The sequence below is a fragment of the Nothoprocta perdicaria genome, unplaced genomic scaffold (assembly GCF_003342845.1).
Source record: "Nothoprocta perdicaria isolate Ctin4 unplaced genomic scaffold, notPer1 scaffold_211, whole genome shotgun sequence".
In the NCBI taxonomy this organism is placed as follows: Eukaryota; Metazoa; Chordata; class Aves; order Tinamiformes; family Tinamidae; genus Nothoprocta; species Nothoprocta perdicaria.
The window spans coordinates 947,778-973,375 of record NW_020455328.1 but is presented as its reverse complement, the minus strand read 5'-3'; the positions used below and the strand labels follow the sequence as shown (position 1 = coordinate 973,375).

The window sequence follows — 25,598 nt, the reverse complement described above, 5'->3', positions numbered from 1 at the left end:
ATCCTTTCACAGGATTTAAGTTCTTAGGGCTCTCAAAGATAATACACTTTAAAGCATAACCTCAGAATATAATGTTCTGGATTTTATAAACAGAGAAGAAAAAAACCCACAGCTCCCACATCTAAAGAATTTTTTTATTCCCTAAAAAGAGAGGTGTTATAGCATTGCCTATGGTAGTAAGCCTGTTTGTAAAAATACAAAGAAGTTAAGTCAGGACTTGACATGATAAGGACAAAAACATGAATTAATTACAACGTATCTTTGTACCATATTCTTATTACTTCTTRAAAAATTCACTACCATTGTGCATCAGATTTTCCTTCCCTCAAAGGGAAATTTAGTATTACAGYGAGTCTTCCATAGCACAGATAAGTAAACTGCACACAGCTCTTTCACAGATCTAGCTCATCTGAAGAAAAATCGTTTGAATTTGACTTCTGGGCATTTAATACGTTTTATTTCTGTTTACTACAGCATCACATTGTGAGATGGAGATTAGGTATCCTATGTTCCTCTCCCTGAATTTCAAGGAAAAAAAAAAGAAAGAAAAAAGTAATACCATAAAGAAATACAAATGTGACAAACGTGAAGGACACAGTTGATGTTTAAGTAAAAGTGTAATACATACTTCACCAAATCTATCCTGTTGTTGATGGCAGCCCAATGGAGAAGTGTCACATTTTCTTTGTCTGGTTGCCGTACATCATAACCTGCTTCTACCAACTCTCGACATCGCTCATATATTCCATACCTGGAAGAAGGAAACAAGATTTTTCAAAGATGTTACCTTGGATTAAAAATAATAATAATAATAAAAAAAGATAAGCAATCATCACAATTATGAGCAAGATGCATACACCTTGGCAGAAGAGAGAGACAGCATAAACATCACATTTTGGTGAAGGAAGTTTCTGTCACCAAAAACTGTATTAACCGATTCAAAATTCTGCAGATTTTGTCTCCATAACAAACCATACAGCAGAGCAAGACAAAAGACAGAGCAGCAGATCGGATGCTTTGTGGAAACAAAAACTCTCTCTTTCCAGCAAGGCGCTTCCWTTTATTTTTCCACCTCTCTTCCTCTCGTCTTTCCCTTGAAGGCCAGAACCACTTAGGCAAATGACTGATCAGCAACTCCCTAAGCAATCCACAACGTTATCACATCAGTTGCAAACATAACAGATCTCAAGCTCTTCTTTTTTTCCCTGATAACAAAGCAATAACGGTTTGCTYGATTTGTGAGTACTGTTTTCTTTTTTCTATAAAACCCTTTCAAAATTGTGCYTTCTTTAAACAACAAATTTCAACTTTTAATGAAAAAGGACTATTCAAAAGTGAACAATTCTTATTAAAAACCAAGTTTGCCTGTAACTGAAAGTCAAGACAATTTAGGAAGCATAAACATCACTTAAGCATCTAATGCAAGACCAACATTTAATAACACCTGCCTTGATGTTCACACTGTTTTACCACCCATTTTTAGTGGCAATATAAGCAATGTGGAAAAGCAACTGCTTTGAATGTCTGTACCAGCCACAGGGATATCGAGTCTCAAATAGGAAACTGATATGTGTGCAAAACTCAGAATCATGGAAYGGTTAAGGCTGGAAGGGAACTTTTATAGACCATGCAGTCCAACTGCCCTGCACACGCAGGATCACCTAGAGAATGGGGCACAGGGCTGTGTCCAAGCAGGTGTTGAAGATCTCCAGAGAAGGAGACTCCGCAACCTCTCTGGGCAGCCTGTGCCAGGGCTCTATCACCCTCACTGTCAAGGAATTTTTCCTTAAGTTCCTGTGGAACTTGGGGTGCTTCAGTCTGTGGCTGTTTCCTCTAGTTCTATCAGTGGCCACCACTGATCAGATCCTCCTTCAGCCTTCTCTTCCTTAGGCTACACAGGCCCAGCTCCCTCAGCCGTTCCTCACAGAGCAGATGCTCCAGGTCCCGAAATAACATCAGTGTTTGCAGGCAAGAACAAGTGAACGCTCGAGCCTGGCTATATCTTTGCTGCGCCGCGCTGCTGCGCAGGGGCAGGCAAAGGGCCCCGCGGGGAAGCCCCGSGGCCGCGTTGTCTGCTTTGCGCTCGGGGCAGCCCACGCGGCCGCGCAGGAGGCGGTCGCTGCCGGCCGCGCGGAGCCACCGGGCAGCTCTGCCAGGCGCTGCAAGGGCCGTTCCGGGGGCAAACTGCACCCGGCTGCTACCCCGACACCGGCTACCGAGGGATTTGTCAGTCGCTGCCGGCTTCTCCTGCTAGCAGCTTGCTGTTCAGTCCAGAACTTAAGGCCCCATGATTGAAGGAGATGCAAGATGCCAGGCATAATTTAATGCTGCTCCATTTATTAAGCTGTCATAAGAGGGCTTAAGGATCRAGACAGATGAGAATTGCTTTTAAAAAAATGGTTAAAAGGAATTTAGTGAATTCCTTCTGTTCCTGGAAGCAGTTTGCTGTTGACAACTGAAAAACAGTAACCTCCGTCCTCACCGTGCCCTCCTCACCCCACCCAAAAACCACCCTCAGATCCATCTTTGGAAGCCCTGTCCCCATGAATGATGGTGGTCAGATACCAACACACACCCTTCACACACCCTTACGAAGGAACACGCAAAGCCTAGGACAGCTTTATCTGCAGCAGCAAAGCAGTAACTCGCTGGAGCCACCAAATGAACCTTGAACAAGAGGAAGCCTGAGGAGCTGGGCAGTTGCATGCGTTTCAAAATAACCACCGCTGTCGAGCTAGTTTGAGGTATGCCACTACCCCTGACAAAATCACCACTCTGTGCAAATTTCGGAGATACGTCACTTTGGGCTGGGGCATGTTCATCATCCCTGCTCAAAGAGCCAGTCCCAAAGCTTTGGCCTGTCCATTCGCTTGGATCAGAACATGACAGACCCCTCTGCTGACCATGAAGAAGCTGGGAGCAACTTTGTCGTTTTGAACTGACTGGAATTACTCACTGTTCTGCTGCCTACCAGCTACTCCCAAATGGTGAGAAATGGAAGAGGGGGAAAAAGAAACCCTCTCAAACCTGTTGAAGATTTGTTTTTTTTTCTCCCGAGCAAAGCACAGCACATTTCATTTTGGGTCGCACTATTTCACAAGCCTCATCTTGAAGGATCTCAGTGGATTAAGAACAGTGACAGAAAAGCTACCTTTGCAATAAATTCTCAGTGCCCTAGTACTCAAGTATGAGGAATCAATGCTGAAGAATGCATGAAAGCCTTGATTAATATCATTAATGTTTAACAGTAATGTTCACAATGATTAAGACATTTTCAGAGTGGGAATTTGCTCAAGTTCACTACGAGCAGGCGCTGCTCCCTCACGTCATCGCTCCAAGCTGAGCAGTCAGGAAGACACACAAGAAGCTGAAGGCTTCCCATGCAGCCAGGAGTGAAGCACTGACAGGGGATCAGTCAACATCGAAGGTTCCTCCGCTGCAGCGGCGAAGGYGACACGACTCACTTCACACTGTCGCTTTGAAAATTCATTTCAGATGCATGTAAGCAAATGGCCCAGTTCTGCTCTCAAAGTGCACAGGAAACTCTGTATGAGCTGAACAGTTTTGTTATTACTGAACACGGGATGCCAAGAGATTACACGTATACTCTAACATCTGCAGGCAGAACACCTAGTATTACTACTAGTACTTTTAATTCCATATTATAAAGGATACTTTTAACTGGATTAGCTATATTGATACAAATTAAATAAACTCTGCACTATCATTTTTACTCCACAAGTTTCTCCAAAATCAAAAGACAGAGGATACTCTTGGTAGCAGTCCAAACATACCCAGTGTGGGAGCTCTGAAGACACTTAGCACGGAAYGCAGGGCGGGGAATAGAGACACGCAGCTGAATGCTTTGCAACAAGAGGATCAGCTGAGCTGCTCATTTCCAAACAAAGCCTTAATTTGATTGTAAAAGTCATTATTAGATTTGCAGCTCAGTGTATGAGCATGTTAATTTAATAAGGGTCTAATCCTCACATTACAAAGATTAACCACATGAAGAGTGGAACAAGGTACGAAACCAAAAACAGGCAAGTTTTCCTGGAAGCAGACACAGAGCTTGCAAACTCCTATCCTTTCCTGCTACTGAAGGACAGAAAAAGCAAATACAGTATTTTAATAACATTGCTTATGTCTCTGTAATCTATAAACTCAACATTTCAAGCAGAAGGAGAAGATTTTTGGATGAGGCAGACCAGTTTGTTGACTGCGGTTCAGGTGAGAGATAGGATATACATTTTTCCCTCATCAACGGTGAAGGTCATCCTGCTTTGTAAAACATGATCATCAAATTCTTGTCAGTGTTTCAAGTAAAAGGGGAATTTCCTTCTACTCAGGAAGGTTCCAAGGGGTGTCGCTAATCTAAGTTCATCATATTCCCTACTATCAGCTACCTTTCACTGTGAAATAAAACTATAGCCTTATCTTACAGAGGGGGAGGTAAATCACCAGTCCAACATCCTTAGAAGATTATGAGGCAGCCTAAGTGACTTCCAGGCCTCGACCCTCACTAGACGACAACAGAAATGAATTCTAAGTACTGGGAGGGCAGATCAGCACAACGKGAGGGATAACAGACACTTGTGTTTTAGGGCTGAATCTAGAATATGCTACAATTGTAATAAAAACAGAAGTAGGTAACCAGGAGTTCCTTGTGACATATTTGCATGTCTATAAGMAGCAGCTAATCTAACAATAGGCCAATATTTCCATGTCTGGAATGCCCCTACTGAGGTACGGTTTGCAGTGTTACTACTGARGTCTTTATAGCAACAACTGTGGAATCAGTCCTAACATCTGCTCCAGGCAGCGTAATTCTTAACAATTTAAAAACAAAAAAAAAAGAAAAAAAGCACATATTTCCTACATCTAAATAGGGCCTGTGTCTAATACAAAGCTGCAGAGGGGCTTTTAGTTGGAGAAATTAGCTTTTAGAAAGAAAATTGAGTAAGGTAAATACTTTAGCAATATACAAAACATAAGCATTCAGTTACTGTTAAAAAAAAAAAAAAAAAAAAAAAAAAAAAGTACCTTACAGATGAGCCTATCATTTCAACTGGCTGAAGAGAAGTCACTGTGGTGGTTGCCAATGGCAAACTGAAAACTGCTGCCATGATAACCCTTACTGAAATCTTGTGCGTTAACATGTACTACATGACTGGACGGGAAATAAACCTATTTAATTAATCTCCATAAAAAACCACAATTATTCATTAGAGTTATTTCAAGTCCTACAGTCCTTCCGCAGCAGTAAATTCATTCTGACAGCAACCCTGAAGCATTAGAATTATAAATGATGAAGAAAACTACACACAGAAGCATTTTTTCCAAGCCACAAATGAGGACACAATTAAAGAAGCCCCCAGGTCCGTAGATTCATTTTACCCTTTTACCTCTTAACCATACACCTTACACCTCTAAACACCATTCCAAACTCGAGTAAAAACTAGTGTCTCTGTCAACCATTCGCCCAGCAGCCACCTATATTTACAAATTATAACAATTATTCCCACGTTTTATACAAAGCTTGTAACAGTAACGTGAAAATCAGTTTAGAAACTGCAAATGTAAACTTAAATTTTACATAAAATATTCATTTTACTGTTTTTTTCAACTACTACAAACACAGATAAACCTAATGTTCAACAAAAATGAACTTACTGTGTGGCTTTGACAATGTCCCAAGTGCTGTAATCATCAATGTGGCTCTTCCGCCCGAGAGATTCACTGTATCCATGGTTGTAATGGCTCTGAGGCTTGAGTTCCTAAAAAGGAAAAATTCACTATTAGAACATCAGATTCAACAACAGCGAAGGTTCTTGTGGAAAAAAAAAAAGAAAAATAAAGCCCTTAATTTTACTTACTAATAAGAGAGTACTCAGTTCAAGGCACTACAAAGCACCTAAAGGCCACCTGAATGTGAGGGTGGTCAGTGACAGGGTTTTGCACCCTGTATATCAGGGAACACAGTGGCCCGTGCTGCATTTCCAACATCTTCTAGATGATGCCATTTGCAGCAGCTCTGCCRAATCCTATGCCGTGCTCTTTGGAGTGCTAGCCAAAAGTAACTGCAATATTCAATAAACCCAACACAGAAAAACACAGCTAAGAAAAGCCACTGGCTGTACATTGACTAAATCTCATCATACTCTSTTACTACAAACAAACATTATAGCTCATCGGTGTGCGCAGTTGAATACTATCTGTAAAACCAAGAGYAGCTGGGAACACTTAAAAACAATTGCTGGAACCTGCTTTTTGTATTTTATTTCTTCTTCAACTCCATGATCAGCCCCAGAGACAATCTATACGTTAACCAGTCTCTTGGCACTAAATGTAAAAAACAGATTGTGACACTCTGCTCATCCCAGAAATAAACAGCTTCGCTATCCAACCCCTTTATGGATATTGCTCCTTGCGTACTTGATTCTTTTGATGAAGGGCAGCACACGGCTTCCCTTGCTGATTTTTTACATTAAAATCCTAATATTACTAGGGCAATAACGTACCATTTCCTTTACCAACCACGTGCCTTCAGGAATTAAGGAAACTGTGTCAGGAATGCCACAACAAATGAGTTTATTAGTTCCTACAAAATTATTTACAAACTACAAATACTGGTTGATTACCTCTGTGGATCAAACACGAGAAGTAGAAAACTAGCGTAAAGAATGAGAGAAACTCCTCCACTTAAAGCTCAGAAATGTGCATTTCTATTGATTTTAGTGAAACATGCAACTTCTTTGTAGATAGCAGCTCATTCACTCACTTTATGCCAAAGCACATTCAAATGGACAGAAGCTGTTTCCTTAACTTACTCCAGAAAACATTTTCTTTAGGAAACCTTAGGGAATGCTCCAACTTTAAGTGAAAGTCAGTGACTGAGTTTTCTGCCATTTTACTATGCGGATGTTTTATAATTCGGAATAAAAAAATAATAATCTGAGCCCAGACAACCATGTTCCAATACACCTAACTTGACAGAAGTCAAGGCCAAGTCCCCACAATTTTCTTTCCTACAGGGCAAACTCCCCCGCCGGCCCGAGTCCTACCTTCAGGCGACTATGAGCTTTATTACGTTAGCACTGGGGAGGAGAACTCCTTGCCCAAGTGACCGGGTCTCCCATTCCTCACACTCTCATGTGTGCCATTACTTCTGGAAAAGAAGCAGTCAGTCCCAAGCAGAAAAAAACCAGTAATTTCTATGTGGCTGAGCCTTGGTCAGGCGGCCAAAGCAGAACCCAATTTGCAGTGACAACGTTAACCAGGGCCCAACCAACCCAGCCCACAGTGAACAAGCGAACGCAGGTGTCCCCGGCCCTCAATGAGAGTTTAGTCAGCACAGATGTGTGGACACGATGCATTGCCAATGTCTGCTCATAGTTAATCCAATCAGTTATTTTCTAGCATAATAAAATCATGTGCATTATATTTCTTTTTTTTTTTTCAAGAGACAAAAAGCCAACAATCAATTCTATTTGGAAAGCACATTTTAAATAGCTAATTTCAACTTACTGAAACAACAGTTACTAGAAGTCTATAACGTACTAGGCAATAGCACTTCCAGATGAAACCACCAAGAACAGAGTCTAGCTGCAAACTCCCAAACTCTGCATCAGTTTCAGAACCAAGTAACTTAAATCAATTGTGTCTGTATCTGTTCCATGCAAGGATCCCATGCACATTCTAGAGTGCCAATAAAGTCAGAAGCAGGCGAATTTTTCTTCATGAAGTATTACATTTTTGCACTAATAAAGTGTGTTAAAATCAAATTTAATAGCAATAAAAAATTTAATGAAAAATTCACATATTAGAAATCCTTTTAAGGAAATTCAAATTTTTAGACTTACAAAGGATTAGAAAACATTAGGAAATAATACAGAGAATATCTTAAGAAACAAATATAAAAGGAAAAAAAAAAAGCTGAAAAACAAAGACTCAATGTGAAAATTTGCTAAACTGCCAGATATTTAACATGAGTTTTCCCTCCAAATTAAACTAAGATTTCAGCCTAAGAAGAGAATGCAAAGAAAAGCCATTTTTTAAACACAGACAAGCTATTTTAACTATCTTTTCCCCCCACTGCTTACATACATATTTTAAGTAAGCAAATCTATCTTAATCTTGTATTTCAATAGATAAAAATGCCTTTTTTTGTATCCTCTTTTACTTCATTTTCTATCATCCCATAAGCTTGTGCTTAAAATAGTAACAAAAAAGTTTAAAGCTTGCACTTAATAATTTAAGCCTGCACTTAATAGTAACGACAAAGTTTAAAGCATTATCTCTGTCTGGAAGCTAATTGCTAGGCCTGGATCTTCATTTCAAACTGCAGGCGCTTATGCATTTAGCCCACAGAGAAGCGGCGCAGCTCCTGGGAAGGACCCAAGCAGGTCTCTCCACACTACTTGCATTCCTCATCTATAATGATAAGAAACCTGCCACATCAGGAACACTTCACAGCAGGAAAAACAGAATCTACTTTTGAAAGAGATGAGGAAAAAACGCTTTGTTTTCCTCAATCAACTTTAATTCCTTAAAATAGAATGGCATAAATTACAGTTATGCCTGTCATGACTTTCAAGCACATTTTCTAACTGGTCTGTGATTTGGATGGGGGGGAGATTATTGTAGATTTAAGCAGGGGGTTTCTGTACGGGCTGGTGTGCTCTTTGGGAGCAGGTCACCACTCCCTGCCTGGGTTGCCACCTCACATTCTGCAAGGCCAGCACAGATTAGGGGCTGATCTGTTGGAGATTAAGAAGGTTGAGAAGGGATCTGATCAGTATGTACAAGTTTCTGAGGACAGAATGTAAAGAAGATGGTGCCAAACTCTTCTCAGTGGGGGCCAGGGACAGGACAAGGGACAACAGGTACAAGTTGAAACACAGCAAGTTCTATCTCCAGGTGAGGAGGAACTTCTTCACTGTGAGGGTGACAGAGCCCTGGCACAGGCTGCCCAGGGAGGCTGTGGAGTCTCCTTCTCTGGAGATCTTCCCAACCCGCCTGGATGCCGCCCTGTGNTTATGCCAAAGCACATTCAAATGGACAGAAGCTGTTTCCTTAACTTACTCCAGAAAACATTTTCTTTAGGAAACCTTAGGGAATGCTCCAACTTTCACTTAAAGTCAATGACTGACTTTTCTGCCATTTTACTATGTGGATGTTCTGGGTGTCCCTGCTGGAGCAGGGGGTTGGACTAGATGATCTCTAGAGGTCCCTTCCAACCTCAGCCATTCTGGGATTCTGCAGAATATTAGCAGAAATCAGGTGCCGAATATTGAAATTTAGCAACCAAATATACACCCAGCTAAAAGACGCCTATTTCCATTTTCAACTCATTTGCTGTTTTGTACTTAAACACTAAAATTTATATATATGTGTGTGTATATATATAACATATGTATGAATATATATACACACACACACACATATACAGTGTATACATAGTTCTTTTTGAAATACTCATCTAGAAAGAAAGGAAAACATCCTACTCGGTAGGAAGATGCACACATGAAGAGACTGGAGAAAAGCCTTGCCACCGAGGGTTCACTTTTGTTCAGTTTCTTTATTCTGCAGAACTACTCACCTCACAAAACCATAAAAAGAGCAAGTGGCCCATATAACACTTAAGAACCACTAGCTTCTGACATTTGTGAAGCTTCCACAAATAAGGAAAACATAATTTAAGATCTTTATTTCCCTTATATATACATATAAGTCACTTATCCTAAAGAAGGCATAAGGGAAATTAAAACTTATATATACATATAAGTCACTTATCCTAAAGAAGGCATAAGTTTTAATTTCAAAATGAATCTTTTAAGCTTACTTTTCATGACAAAAATATTTCAATTTTACATAGTACTAAATATCAACAAATAGGGTGTCTCTTTTCTCTACCACAATGCCTGCTGTGATGCTGCTTATTTTCATTGTTTGTAAGCCTGAAAAGTTAACTAGATTAAGCAATTAAACTTTACCAGTCCAGGAGCAGGGCTGCTCTGTTGCCATCTATACAGAATGGCCAACTACAAATGTACCAGGGCATCCGTTGTCATCCAAATCATATTATAACTGATCCACTTGCTTTCTGGAAACACAGTCTCTTTTTGTATTTGAAGGCAGCTATAGCTTAAGGAGAAAAAAAAAAAAAAAAAAAAAAAAAACAAACACCACCACCCACACACTTTTTTTCCCAGTTAACATCCTGGCTTATCCTGTGTCTGGAGTAAAGACGAAAACAGTACTGAACAGAAAATGCCAATTCAGTTGAAAAATGAAGTTTAAAATACTAAATTCTGTATTCTGCATGCTAAATTCTGTATTGTTTCATGTAATATCCTTTCTCGTCATATTCACAAAGAAACTGGAATTTATACAGTCTGTGTTCACCTCGCACCGCACTGCACAAGTGCACAAGGAATTWGCAGAGTAAATTGTAGCGCTGAGATGCTGAGAAGCAAGGGCAGATGAAGGAAGCAGCCAGAGGCCAAGGCAGAGGAAACTCGCTGTCCTGGAAGGCCCTGAGGAGCACGTAATTAAGTCAACAGTTCTCAGCCTTAGTCAGCTGTCCAAAGGGAAAAAAATCTGTCTTTCTGTTACCCCAAACTCCGAGGAGCAAACTGAAACAGTTGAGTTGTTCTTGGGTAGACAATTTACCAGGAAAGGCTGCTCTTAGGCTGCGTTTTCCTGATCCTCTTAAGCAGACATAAACCAAGCCTATACTCTCCCCAAGCCCATGCTAGCAAATCAAGAGCTGCCCTTTTAGAAACTGTATACAGCCTAAAGGAAGCAAGAACCCACAGCCTTAAGTTGCTAATGCTTTCTCAATAGGTTTACTGAGAAAGCAATATTATTATACAGTAATACATSAATATTATCTGAATTCAAATCATGAATATTATCTGAATTCAAATCAACATCTAATATTTAATCAGCCTCTCCTACATCTTATTTACTACTTTTACCACACTTCAGGGCATCTATAAAGTATCCTTAACTCTTTCTTTTTGTAAAAGCTGCTCTTTCATCTCATTTTGTATGGTTAGTTTTTATATCTACTCTTTTAAGCTAAGACTTTCACCTTTCACATAGCACACAGTCATTTAAAAAGAAAACCTGTATTTTGAGATGACACATATGACTGCTCGACATGAAATAACAAGATACACTCCCCCCACCCTAGGTCATGCCTATGTTGTATTTAGCAACAAGTATAAAAACGCCCAAAAAGAACAAACCAAGAATGCATTTTGTTTCCCGATGAGTAAAAACAGGAACCAAACTTATTTTCTGTTTTACATTTAAAAATAACTAAAATAATTCCCCAAATTCTGGAAGATCCTCAGTCCCCACAGTCTTCAACATCATTGAATGTAGTTTTATAACGAGTGGGTTATTGTGAAAAAAGATCTCTTTGGATTTGCTGAGGAGTTCCAGCTGCTCTTCACTTTTTAAAKAAATAGTTTACAAGGTGCTCCAGAAAAGCAGAGCAAGGCTCTGACATGCATTTGGACACAAATTCCTAAGGTCACCCAAGTCAAAATTACCCTTCAGAAGCCCCTATGGTGGTGCCACAAGTGGGATCACAAAGCGCCTTCCGGGGGCCTCCGGCAATGCCCGAGCTGCAGCAGCTCCCATCAGCGCAGGTCACTCCATGCACAACATGACCCCAGAAGTTTAAGACTGTTTAGGAAACTCAAGCTAGGTTCTTTTCTAAGGATCTGAGATTTAAAGCAATAATTTCCCATACTGCAATATAAACTTGTTTAACTATCTTTTTTTCTGAATCTGTTATCTGTTGTACAAAGGGAAAAACAGACTAATTCTTTCTATTTAGCCAGAAGTCAAATTCTACTGATGATTTCTGTAGTTATTTAGAAGGAAAGAAACAGRAAAAAAAAGTATGTAGCAAAATGACTGCACCACTTTACTGGAAGTATGACCTGAAAGTAGGCAAGATCTGCAAATGCAATTAGCCTAAGCAAGCACAGTCTCAAAGACTGCAATGGTCTAAATTAAAAAAAAAAAATAGAATTAGTACCAAGAACGCAGCAGTAAAACAGGGATTTGAAAAATGGCCAAAACATATGAGGATTTCAATTCTATTATGTCTATTATGTAAATAAGATCTGTACAGACACCAAAATTGCTCATAAGCCCAAAACCCCTGTGCACATTCATCTGTTTCAAGCCATGTTTGAAACAAAACAAAAAGCCTACACTTAAAATACCAGAAAACCTTTGTGCTGCTTTGTAAAACAGTGAGAATTGATACCAGTCACCATCACAATTTTATAATGTGCATGGTAACTCTTTCAGATAACGGCCTATGCATTAAAGTGACATAATTCCATCCAAACATTATACTACAAGGATATATAACAGGCATCTAYGTTATTTTCCAAATAAATAAGCCTAACAAAAAGCGGCGCTTATCCACGCAAGCCCCCTGCTTTGCAATTCCCCAACAGATGGGATGTTTCATTTGCAGGACATTTTTAGGTCTGACGCCACTAGACAATCGCCCTGTCCCTACCGGGATTTTCAGGCTACGTCTCTAGAGTCCTAATAATAGGAATACAACAGGAAAAAAAAAGCACAGGACAAAAAAGAAGCGGCGGTATCATAATACTTACACTATCCCCTTTGTATGCTGCATAAGTAACCTTTTTTTTAACATGCAAAATGTTAATCCAGTGATTCTGATGCCATCTACACAGTTCGGAATCCTCCTTGCATCAAAACCTGGGGGGTTTCCTGTGATAAATAATTATCTGCTTTCTAACACATAAATACACATGCAAAAAGAGAGCTCATGGCTCTTGACAACACTTGAGAAAAATAGAACAGKTTTAGTCCCTAAAAACAAATATACTCTTATTTTCATGAGACAAAAGGTTGAGAAAGACAAAACATTCAGCAAAACACAGAAGTCTGTGTAAGATTTGCTATTCCTTAAAATAATACCACCACAGAAAGGCTAGAAAAAAAAAACCCTTAAATATAAAACTGGCCAAAGAAAAGGTGTCAGGAAAGCTTAGTATGTAAGATATCGCTCTTTGCAGAACACAAGATAGAACACACAGGGTCTCTGTGCATTATTAGCAAGTGTGATGCTTCAGGGCAGGGTAAGGGGTGTGTGGGCAGAGCTCTAAGCTGCCCTTGTGCTCCCCGAAAGAGCCACCGCTGCATCTGGAAGGGCCAGTCCAGGCCCCTTGCTCGTTACTACAGACACCCGAGACTGCAAGAACACCGAGGGCCAGCGATCGCTCRTGGTGCCCAGGCCTTTGGCAAAACGCTGCAGTGTCACCACTTGTCCTCTGCATTCTTACAGGAAGACAAAAGACATTCTTTTCCAGATAAAAAGATGCAGTTGAATTGCCTCTAAAACATATATCCTCACAGCTTTTTTTCCCCTCCCCCACGAACATGGTAAAAGTTCCTAAACTGATATAAGGTTTTAAAAAAAGGAAAAGGTTGAAAGACTCCTGATAAATCTCAGTATAATATTTTGAGACTAGAATATTTATCTTTACAAATGGGTTCAAGAGTTTTCCATCATAGTGTCAAAACAATTTCCTTGAATGCTGAAAATGATTTATTCTGAGAAAAATTAATTTTAAAATCATGATCCMTCACTGAAACCAATCTTAACAGCTACTCTTAATTAAACAAGAAARAAAGAAACAAGCCTCACTGAAATTCAAACCTTTGTCTTTCTGCCCCTTATAGCCCAGGGAACTGCAGGAAAACTGCAGAGAAAATGGCAGGGACAAGGCCTGATTTATCGACTTAGAATAAACAGGTTGCAAATACTAAACTTCTTCCTGATTYTAACCTATTTTGTGGAGCCATTTCCAGGGTGACTCAAACTGTCTGTACAGGTTCCCGATGGTACAAAGGCAGGATCATTTCTGCAGGCTCCCGCTCCCGCTGCTCTTGGCTCCGTGTTTGCACCRCTCACCTCAAGCCAGTTCTGTGATCACTGGGAGCCAACTCAACTCACTAGAGGGGACTTAGAGAAAAATAAATAAAACCCTGTCAAGGAGCAGAGAAATGGATTCTCCTATCAATACACCAAGTAGAATTTGTTTCCCCTGCGAGAAGACAAGCTCCAGAGCCACTAGCAGAGTGAAAGTAAGGAAGGAGCAGGGGGCAAGAACACTGTGGCAGCTTCCAACTGTGAATTTGASCCAGTCCTCACCAAACCACACTGAAATCCAAGGGCAACAGGCTGCAACAGGGCAGAGAAAACAAAGCTTCTTCTGGAAATGGGTAGAGCTGGTTGGCTTGGAAGGTGGCAGGAGATACCTGCATAGGCAACGTATTCAACTAGGTATCCAAAACCAAAGCGTGAGGTTGGCTTCTTACCCTGGCAGCGCCCTTAGTGCCCACGTGCACCTGGGACAAGCTTGTCATCAGCCACTGAGGACAAGCACGAGGAGAAAAATAGACAGAGGGAGAATAAGACAGCAAAAAGTGTTTTGGAAAAAAGAGATAATGACACACAAGAGAAAAGGGAACCAGCTTTGGAAAACAAGATTAATAAGATGGCACAAGTGGAAGTGAAAAATAGAGGAAAAATAAAAGTGCAGTGGTCATGASTACAACTTCTAAAACAGAGCACTAATAGTACTGCAGCTTCCAATTAATTCTCCCCAGAACTAAAAGCACAAGTAAAACTGGGTTTATTTCCCCCTCAGCATCCAAGTCTTAACATCATTTCCAATAAAGAAAAGCCAAAATGAAATAATTTCAAGGAGAAYTGTGAGAATGGTATTTACAGGAGGAAAACAAAATGTGAGAAATTATGCACGAAAAAGCAATATGATCGCGACCGGCTTCTTTCCCGTGTCACAAATCTTCAGTTCCGACTAGCGAGAGGACGTGGCAGGTCCACGAGTCCGGGGGCCACCAGGAGGGCTGCGGAGGCCGCAGCTGCCGCACGGCTCCAGGCTGGGCCGGGCACCCGGAGCTGCCTTCCCTTTGRCGGGACACAGGCGAGCGGGGCCCAAGCCTGAGCACTGACCACATTCATTAACAGACACCTGAAAGGGGGCTGCTAACAGGGTCGAAAATAGACACACAGAAATATAAACATAGTATGGAATAATTCACTGAAGATGCTATTTCCTATGTTTTTAATGCAAACCAAGGAAATCATAARGTTCAGGCAACTGTTTTATGCGTTTTTAGCTTTTTGTTATGGTTGCAATGAGTTATTAAAATAGAAATAAAGTTAGACATGCCTGGAATATGCTGCACCACCCTTTATACCAATCTAAGTATGCTCTTTCATGGAGCTAAATAATAAAACAACCCTCTTTAGTATTAATCCTCAGTAGTCCACTAGATGTAAAATTCTGATATATAAGTGTAACATTTGTTTACAAGAATTTCTTCTCATGCCTTTTCATTGATTTACTCTGTTCTTCGTTTACCAGGATCCAATGCTTCTTAATAAACTTTCGCAATTTTTCTCCCTCCTTTTAAGAGAGAAGTGCAAGAARCTAATAAGTTAGATTCATCTGTATATTTATATATGCCACATATACCTCAAACACAAGCCCTTCATCAACCGGCATTAACAGAAAGACTCATGGAATGAGTACAAAAAATAAACCAATTAACATTGCTATGTAAGTTATTGTACATCTTTAAAGATACTTAACTTTTTAATGAAGTTTTTAAACAAAGATCCTCAAAAAAAAAAAAAATCAAGAGAACTACTTTCTTGTCCCTACTCCTTGTTGCTGCTGCCACCCACCTCTGCAACAGGGCAAGTCACTGTAACAGAGACTAAAGTGACTACATCATCCTTCTCACTACCATTTACAGACCTGGGAAAAGCAACTTTTTCTTATATAGAAAGAACAGAAAAAAAATATATAGGGTACAGCCAAGAACAGCCAACGCAATTGACAGTCTCCTGCCATCAAGTGGGAGCCATCCTGATCCACCCTGTTCTCTCGCTARGAAATCCCAGGCGGACAACAGAAATCCAGGGCAGGACGGATCGATCAGCTCCAGGAGCGAGAGACCTCAGCAACTGGGAGCTGCTAGGCTGGCTCACTGGGACCAGAAACATCTCCTGCTGAGCTAATATCCACTAGGAATTGCCATCTAAACCAGAGTGCGTTTCCATGCACGAAGGTGGCGTGACACCAGCTGCRCTTGAATTTTAACTGCTGATTTTATAAATCAAAAACCAAATCGAAACCCTACAGGCCAATGTCTGGCTTGCAGATATATACTATCCAGTTGTTATTTCACTTGAACAGACAAGTTTTATCTGGGGATTCACCCTGCCRCCTCGTAAAGCATAAAATTAGACAAAAATGAACACGACGTGACAAAACCACCTTCCCTTTGTTASCTGTCCCTGCTTCCCCATTCTTCACATCACAGAGTATTTTATGAATAACCTGTTCCACCTTTTCCCTTTCTTGGTCCTACTGCATGGATCCTTTATGTACTTAGCCGAAAGGAAGACCCATTTACGAAAAACCTCCAAGTTAACTACAGAATTAAATGACTGTGGGAAAAATTCAGTACCTGAAATAATACTCTGATTTTTTCAAAGCAAGCTACAGTTTAAGTTGACAAAGCATCCTTAAAAAAAAAGAAACCAAAAAGCTTTCAGAACCCTTCCCCCCGCCCTGTTTCAAGCATGATGAAATAATTCCTTCTCTGATACCAAGTTTCAGCTACAAAAAAAGTCAGTTATCACACAAAGTGATTGAAACTAAATATTCTCCAATGCAGATCTATATATTTATGTAAGATTCTGTGATTCTGTAACAATGGTAAATAGAGATGCCCAGAGAGGCCTTTAATCCCACCACTGCGCACAGACGTCAGAGAGATCATGTGGTTTAAGGCACAGCTGGTAAAGGGGAAGTTCTGGGTGTTCAAAGCAAAGGGTCTATAAGCAACCGAATGCTTTCTAGCCACTTGCTTAGATGGCTCTAAATCAAAGGGTAATATTACCTTTTAGTTTATAATAGCTTTGTTAGTAGGCTTCCCGATTGCCTTGCATTTGCAACTGCAGTGTCACCAGCAAGTATTACAGACAGATGTGTTCACTAGCAATTGTAAAGCTTACATGCAGCTTCAAATATGATGCAAAGTTCCTTCTCACCCTAGTTTTTGCACAGGTGAAAAAACAAACAGTAAATAAAAACATAAATATGACATACCAGTATTTTTTCTATTTTAGAGGTGTAGGCAAATTAAGAAAAATGTGAGTTGAAGTACTTTATCATGCTATTCATGGATTTACAGATTTAAATAGCACAAGTCCCCCATACACTGTGGTGCCTTCTAACTACACCCTTACTCCCCTTTCAGATAAGTATATTTCATATAAAACTATCATCTATTAAAGTTATTAAAATAAAACTAGCTTTTGGCATTTACCAGCAGAAGTTTCTGCAATGAAGCTCTCGGTATGAAAACTCTAATCACCAACAAACACCAATGGTGAAAGGACATTGGACAGAAAGCTGTTAAATACAGGAAAACGTTCAGTTTGTTTCCAGAAAGTATGCATAAAAAGTAATGGCACACTAAATGGTTGTTTTTCTTAGTGACCAGTAGTAGCAAAACTTTTCAGTAAGAGTGATCCAAAGTGCTGACACCATAGGTGATTGGTTTAGCCTTGCACCACACAAACATGCTGAAATCCTCCTCTCAAACTTAGTTCTTTCCAATTGTTTCCTATGTCTTTTTTTTTTTTTTGTATATTTATGCACTTACAAAACTTATTTTAAGTAATCTAAAACTATGCATAAGCACATCCCAATAAAATGCCTTTCAGGAAACATGAATACTTCCCTGGTTTATAAATGTATTTTATACTAGTTGTGCTTACCTCAGTGATGCAATTGCTTTTGAGATTTTAAAGTGGTAATTGTTTGTAGATATTAAAGGGGCAATTTGCCAGGTTAAAATTCTTATTGTCTCATCTTAAAAACATGAGGGTTACTTTCCCTCACTCTCCTTCCTCTAGCAAAGTAAATATCTAGTTTTGTTTTAGTTAGTAACTTGCATTCACACAGACATACGTCTTTTTCAGCTTTCTTTTCCAGAAGTTTTGCACTGTGTTTTCATCCATAGTATCAGTATTTCAAATATCTGTCTTTTTCAAGTGATATAAAACAGCCTGCAGAGCTTTCATTGAACGTTACAAAAATTCCTCAGAGATCCAGTACTAATAGTCAGTCATCAYGAGGGTAACTTAAAACAGTTACTCACTTTGCCATTTTCAAAGTGCTGTATTTCATAAATGCAATTAAACATGTATACAGCTGAATACTAGGGTTCAACAGCTTGATGAAACAATTTTTTTAAAGCTTCCACACAAAGATTTCTGAAGATTCAGTTTTAGAGATGAATGTCCTTAGTTCAGCTTGGTGCTACAGCAGCACTGCTTACTTCTACAAGACAAACACAGCATGTGGAAGGTTCTGCCTCCCTCAGCGAGTACTTGCCGAGACACACACATGAAATGTAAGTGATGCTGTTTGGTGAATTTATAGCTAGCTTGTCTCAGAAAAACAGTCAAGAAATTAAATCAAGGATTACAGCACAGCCGAGTACAAGAATAGAACAAGTATGTGACATGGACCCATTGATACTTAACATATGTGGAAAAAAAACACTGTAGCAAATCCTCATGGAAAAAAATTCAATTCAGCATCCCCAACAATCTCCAAGCAGCAAATATAGCTTCAGATCAGCATTCAGCTAAAMAGACATTCCCACTTAAGGGGACAGGCTGGTTCACCACCTCCAATGAGTAAGTGCATCAGCAATCAGCGTCACTTGTAGTTCTGCTCATAGTCAGTTTTCTGTAAACCACTGCTAGCATCCTAAACAAGTCAGGAAACCTGTGGCCCCCTCTATAGCGCTCCTCAATCCTGCCTTGGTGACACAACCTCATCCCTGCCTTGCAGCAGACTAACCTACCTGATCCTACAGTGAGCAAGTTGAGGGAACGGAACAGGCAGAAAGCTACTAGCATCCCTCTGTAGAAGGTCAGTTTTCTCTTCCTTTATTTCCTTGAACTGGCTTACGCTGGGGGATAAGCCAGAAGCTTTCCAAGCCAGGTCTCATCACCAGCTTAAGCCCAGCTAACGCTGCCCTATGGCCAGCATGGGTTGTCTTYGTGTTGGGGCACATTCCCCTGTGCCTCCCATGAGGCTTCCTGTGAGGGTAGTGGGCCCTCAGATGGGCTTGCTGACTAACACAGCAAGGGGGAAGGAACCCCACTYACCCACTGCGGTACCTTGCAAGAGCTGACCCAAGCGAGGAGTGAGCAACAGCCTTTAGGTCACACTGCAGCTTTAGATCAGCTGAAGCTCGGTCATAAAGCTGCCTCCTTTCGAAGCTGGCAATACAGATATCTCCACACGGCTCTGCGATGCTCTCCTTGCTTTCTACCGCAGTCCCTCCTTGCTTGGTCACCTTCACCCATTGCCCAGCCGCTCTGATTCCCCTCCTCGGGCACAGAGGATGGAGGATGTATGTTTGAAGACCTCAGGGCACGTGAGGAAGAAATTCCTAGATGTCAGGCCTAYACAAGTTGAGTTGCAATCTATCCTTCGGTTGCGTAAAGGGCATAACACGRCTGGGGATTCAGTTCGGTCACACACTCCCCATGAGATTAGATAAGCTCTGGCTTCCTGCTCTACAGTCTCATTTGCAAACGATTCATGAATTTCTCTCTCAACCAAAGGGATGAAATGAAAGTCAAATCCTTACCTCTTGTCTTTGAAAAGCAGCAGAGGACAGCRTTTGAATGCTGAAATATGAGTTACTGAGGCTGCTCCCACTAAACATATCAGGATCAATGACAATTCTTAGCCAGTTTTCAAATATTTACAGCAAACTTTAGATATCTTTCTGTTTATCCCTTGACACTAACTTCTGCAAAGTTAAAACATAACCGTTTTTTTTTTTTTTTTTTTTGGTCACATAAATCTTCCTAAGCAAACAAATAAACACAATGAAACAGGTAACAGTGAAAGATGAAAAAAAACAGAGAAATCTCAAAGAAAGTCTCTGTTCAGCAAGTTAAACTGAGTAAATACCAAATTAGACATTTGTCACCAATCCTTTAAGAGGGCCTTACTCAAAATTAAAAACAATTACTGCACAAACCAGAACAAAATCTGTAGAAGGAGAAAGACTGTAAATAACTTAAAACATTTTGAAGTAGTTTTCATTGACACCCAAAAAGTCACAGGGTTACTATTCAGTAAAACAGTCCAGAGCGGTCAAACAAAGTCTGGTTTATGATAGAAATGAAACCAACTATTAAAAAAAAAATTAAAAAAATCTAGAGAAAGGCTATTAGTGTGACAAATTAGAGAAGCAGGAAAAACTGAAGGCAAAAGGACACAAGACATCTCTAGCAGAGCAAACACCATACTAAGAACAAAAGAAACCCTGATAGCTTTTGTCTATTCTGACATGAGAACGATAGAATTGCCAATAAAATAATAAACCTAAAAGCATTCAGTAAGCATGGAACAAAAGCAGTTGAGAAAAAAKGCCTGATAACTTAAATTGCATTCTGTTGTCATGATTAAGGGCTTTCTAGCTAAGTAACTCCCATTAAATAACCTGCAGTTTTTAAAAGTTTAAGTCAATCATGTCATGCAATAGATTTAAATACTCATTTTCATTAAGCCTGGAAAAGTCTGGATAAAAGTGAACATGAGTTACTATTATTGACCCATCAATGTCTGATGAGGAATTATTAAAAAAAAAAAGTAATGTTAAGAATGTTAAGTAGCATGACTTCATAGAAAAATAAAAATAGCACCCTTGGTTGGTAAAGGAGTGGTTTTCATCAGAGCTAGCCTTACAAGTGTTAGCACTGTATAGTACTGTAATATTCTTATTTATCTTCCYATATTAAAAAAAATTGTGATGAACAAATTTGATTTTTACAATTGACTTTGTGATTATAAATGCTGTCTAACTATGCCAGCTGAAATATCACCCTTTCCTTATAGACAAATACATACATAGATCGAAGAGTGGGATCTCTCTCAAGATAAAATGYCTGGAAATTGAAATTAGATTCAGGGTAGAAAGTCTTGAACACAGAAGCTTTTGGAGTAGTTTGTGCAACTATACAGTACTAACCATTACTGTAGGATTTAGCTTATTTTCTTTTTGAATGTTTCTCTAGAAGAAGCATCCTGCTATAAAACGAATTAGTTCATGAAAAACTCCACACCTGGGTTACACACGGAAGGTCAAATTAGATCTGCAGCCCTCTCTGGCCTCACAACTCATGAAGCTAAGCACTGCCTTTGAAACAGGCCTCGATTCTTAATATTAGCTCTATTTCACAAGCAGGAGCATTTCTCCAAGACATCATAGTACCATCCTCCTTTTTAAGTAACAGGATAAAAAAAAAAAAATAATCAGGCCCAGAATGAGATCAGGGACACAGCTTCGCTGCTGCAGTGGCCATGAACAAGCTCCAAAATAAATTCATACCTTTATAGGAAGGCTGGGAGCAGCCTGCGCCCTGGCACAGCCTTGGCGATGTCAGCACGGCTCCACAGGGAACACGGCCTGGCTAAGACAACGACACTGTCTTTCTCTCTCTGACATTTTAAACATAATGCATCAAACCCAAGCCATCTACAGTAAGTTTACCTGTTTTCTCCACACTATCACCAAAGTATACAAAGAGATATCATGTTTCTAACTTAGCAGGTAGTTATATATTGAGCCACAGGCAGAGGAAACCATAAACAAAGGCCTCCAACAGTGACAATACCTGTCACAGGAACTACAGCTTAACATTTTCTTCCAGCTTCATCAGAAGACTTTTTTCTGACCTTGGAGAAAGCCAAATCAATTTCCAATTTGTGGTCTAACACCACAAGAATATTTGTAATAATCAATATTTCTCYATGTCAAAGATAGCTAATAACACTGGAGAACACATTTTCACAGCAGTATAAAACAAAGCTTTCTTYCTAATAGAAGCTCTTTAAGAACAAACTTAAGAGGAAATGCAGCTTTGGATAGCAGAAACACCTTCAGCAGTTCAGACAATGTCACATGCCAGGAATATTTTTCAAACAAACAAAATAACACAACAACAACAAAAGTAATAGTAGAAACAGAATCCATATCTTAAGTATTCCTCCATAACTCTTGAATTTCCAAATAAAATATCCAATTCTATCACCACTTACTATAAACAGTCAGAGACTTTTCTCAGAAGCATTTGTCTAGAAAGATCTAAGGAATTTACGGGGAGAAGGACTACCAAGATGACTCAGTTCAAGGCTGGCAAACACAAAGGCCACAGGCAGCATTCCTATACTAGGGAATTCCCTTCTGTATAAAGGAAGCAGAGTTGTGCCACATGGAACACAGGGAGAAGGAAGTAAGGAAAGCAGCCAAGTGCTCAGAGCAGCCTTCCCACACCATCCCAGGGTATCCCAGGTGCACATCCAGTCTTTTCCATGGGAGCCACTAGACCACAAAGGAATAGATGCCATCTTCTGTGTGTGCCGGCTTCCACGTACACGCCACTCGCAAAAGCAATCCCAGTGTGGTCCGAGCTAGTCACTGTTCACGGACCTTAACCGTCACTCAGTTATCTCTGGGTTTAACATCCAAAAAGACATCCAAGCTTTAGCTGAAAACATCAAGAGATGGATAATCCACTCTTTCCCATCTTATTTTGTTACAGTGATTACTCACCCTCACTGCTTACAGCTTGGGCCTTTCAATTTGATCCCATCTGGCTTCACTTTCCAGCAACTGGATCTTGTTAAGTATGTACTGATTAAAGCACCCCTTCTCAGTAAGGGAGCATTTATTTGCACCCTRAAAAGGAGTTACTCCTCCCCATTTTTAACCATATGAGCACACTGAGATCTTCAAGCTTTTCGCTGCCATAAGATATCATTGCAACCATTTTTTAACTCTTTTCCACATGCTCCTGTCTTTAATACAACTTCTAAAGACTTAAAACTATAGGACTTCATTAGTAGTATTGCCACATACTCAGACAAAAAAGAAAGTCTCCTTGCTTCTATCAAACCATTCCTACTCCCCCACTCAAAAAAAGAATAGATCCCTATCTAGCTAGCTACACACACACACACACACACACACACACACACACAATATATATACTTAAAAAAAAAAAAAAGGATTTTACTGGCTTTTTACTGGCGTCTTCTGCTGAACTGCTTGTCCACATCAACATCCTACAAGCCAAGAAGTTTCATGCCCCGGCCCCTTGCCATGCTTCTTTTCTTTAATGCATTACTTGGAATACAGCTGCACTAAGGTGAACTACTGTTATGCTTTAGCAGCATAACACAACATGACAACTAGGCAGTTTTGTCCAGCTGTTCCAGCCTCGCTGTTTAATTGGTACAAGTTTTACCAGTGACGGTTTTATAATCACTTCCAAACCATTCATAAAAGCGTGCTTCAGTCTCACAGCAATGCTTAACACTTAGTAAAAGCACATCCTGCCTGTGCATTGCAAGACAACTGTAAACAATGTATACCCCTCAGGTATATATTCTATTTCAAAGATAGTGGTAAGTTCTAAAACATTGTCAMTGCCGAAGTAGAAACAGAAAAACATAGTGGGATTCACACAGTCACACTTAGCTGAACTTGCAATACTAGAAAAGAATGAATCATCTTTAATTTTAAATTCTGTTGTATACATTAAGCCTGGTTATAGGGAAGCAAGAAGGGAGGTTCAGGAAGTCAGCCAGCAAGATGCTACCCAGGCACCACCAAAAGCAGTTCTACCTACATCCCAGTTTAGCAACATCCTAAGGTGCCCACATTCCCATCATCGCTTTCCACTTCGCTCCACATCAAAATTATTCAAATCAACTGTTTCAGCTAGTCACTTAAAAACAAAAATCCTTCATCACTTCACTATTAGAGCAATTTCTCACTATTTCTAAAATGCATCCTTCCTACAACATTAACACTGACAGTGTTCAACAGCTCACAGTATTTTGCAAGGAGAGGAAAAGTAGCAAAACACAAAGCCAAAGAGCTTATATTAAAACAAAAGCCTTCTCCTCAAGAAGTCCTGCCTCCCTAACCAAAACAAGTCAACACAAATAAGTCAAAACAAGAAAGACAGCAAGAAATTTAAAATAAATAACACAAAAAAAAATCTGAAAAGCCTTAAGGAGATAACGGCAAAAGAAAGTGTGATAAATCAGGAAAGACTACAGCAGTTCTATAAATAAAGAATACTTAAAAAATATGGTGCTGCTTTCTCACAGAGCGGAGATCAACGGGAATTAAGGCTCCTGACCTCCACAAAGCACGGCACTGTTCAGTGGGCAGGTCCGGTGACGACAGAGCTGCGAGCTGAGTTTTGCTGTGGCACAGGGTCCCCAAGCCTTAAACCAAAACAACAACCACCACGGCACTTCCAGAAACCTCTATTCACAGTGCAAACATTAAGAGCATCCTTCTCTGCCAAAGCTTCTCTGCGTAAGGAGATCCCAAGCACTGAGGTAACACCCACCAAAATCCACATAACCACAGCTAACGACAGAGATAAACAGTATTTCCACTCAAATCCAACTTTAAAGAACACTGTGTYGGACTAAAGATATTTGTTGCATATTAGGCAGCTGAGCTTGGTGTATAAAATATCACTTCCTCTTCCATCCTTTGTATCTAGAGCAGAGCCTTCAGAAAAGGAAAGTATCAAATTCTACCAGAGCACCTACTTGACTAGGGAAAGCAATTTAATATAAGATTACATTTGTTTGCTACAAAGTACTTACTCAAAAGTTAACAAGTATTCATCTTCAATAGCTAAATGGCAAGTTTCCTAACAGTCTGCATTTTTTTTAGCTCTATTTTACTGCACACACAGAATATTACACCAAGCTAAGGGATTTCCTTTCAAATGATAACATTATCAGGCACAGTTCGAGCCTCTTCTGAAAACCCTTGTCAAAACCAGACCTGAAGGCATCAGGCAGCACACGAGGCTGCTTCCCCTGTGCCTTTGAAGGGCCTGCAGCGTCTCTGAAGGCCTCTCTTGCACATCCCTTTGCACAGGGATCAGTGCCCAGCATTCACAAGTCGCTGCTTAACCTTCAGAACAGATGGCTCTATTTTAAAGCCCCAACTGCGCTCAGTTGGGAGAGGTAGAGTGGGTAGGATACACAATCACATATAGCCTATACAGCCTCTTCAGTCATCAAGAGGGCTAAAAGTGTCTTTGAGACGTTGTTTAAGGGCTGCCATCTGTTTAGTTTAAAAGAAAAAGAAAAAGGAGGAGGAGGAAAGGAAAAAAAAATTAGAACCACAGCCTGGCATATGCATTAGTCTTTTCTTGCAGTCTGGGGGGGAAAAAATAATCAATTCCTACAACCCTTAATGCACCAGGCGGGTGACAAGCCCGCGCCGAGGAGGTTTTCCGAGCTGTTTGCGACACCCCCGCATCCAGCCGCGCTGCTCCCGGGACAGCCGCTGGGAAAGGGGGGGAAGGCGGCGCGAGGAGCGGGACACAGCGGTGACCTCCACCCGCCGCCACCCCG

At 40.2% G+C, this 25,598-nt stretch overlaps 1 protein-coding gene across 1 annotated transcript in view; it reads right to left on the bottom strand.

Annotated features, from left to right (window-relative positions):
* The window catches only part of ZDHHC17 (zinc finger DHHC-type containing 17), an 86,520-nt gene that overhangs the window by 46,155 nt on the left and 14,767 nt on the right, over positions 1 to 25,598 (bottom strand). Inside the window, exons 2-4 of the mRNA XM_026038540.1 lie at positions 6,324 to 6,342; positions 5,674 to 5,777; positions 629 to 751 (exon numbers count right to left, since the gene is read on the bottom strand). Of these exons, the coding sequence (XP_025894325.1) occupies positions 629 to 751; positions 5,674 to 5,777; positions 6,324 to 6,342 (246 nt within the window). The remainder of the gene's footprint in view (positions 1 to 628; positions 752 to 5,673; positions 5,778 to 6,323; positions 6,343 to 25,598) is intronic.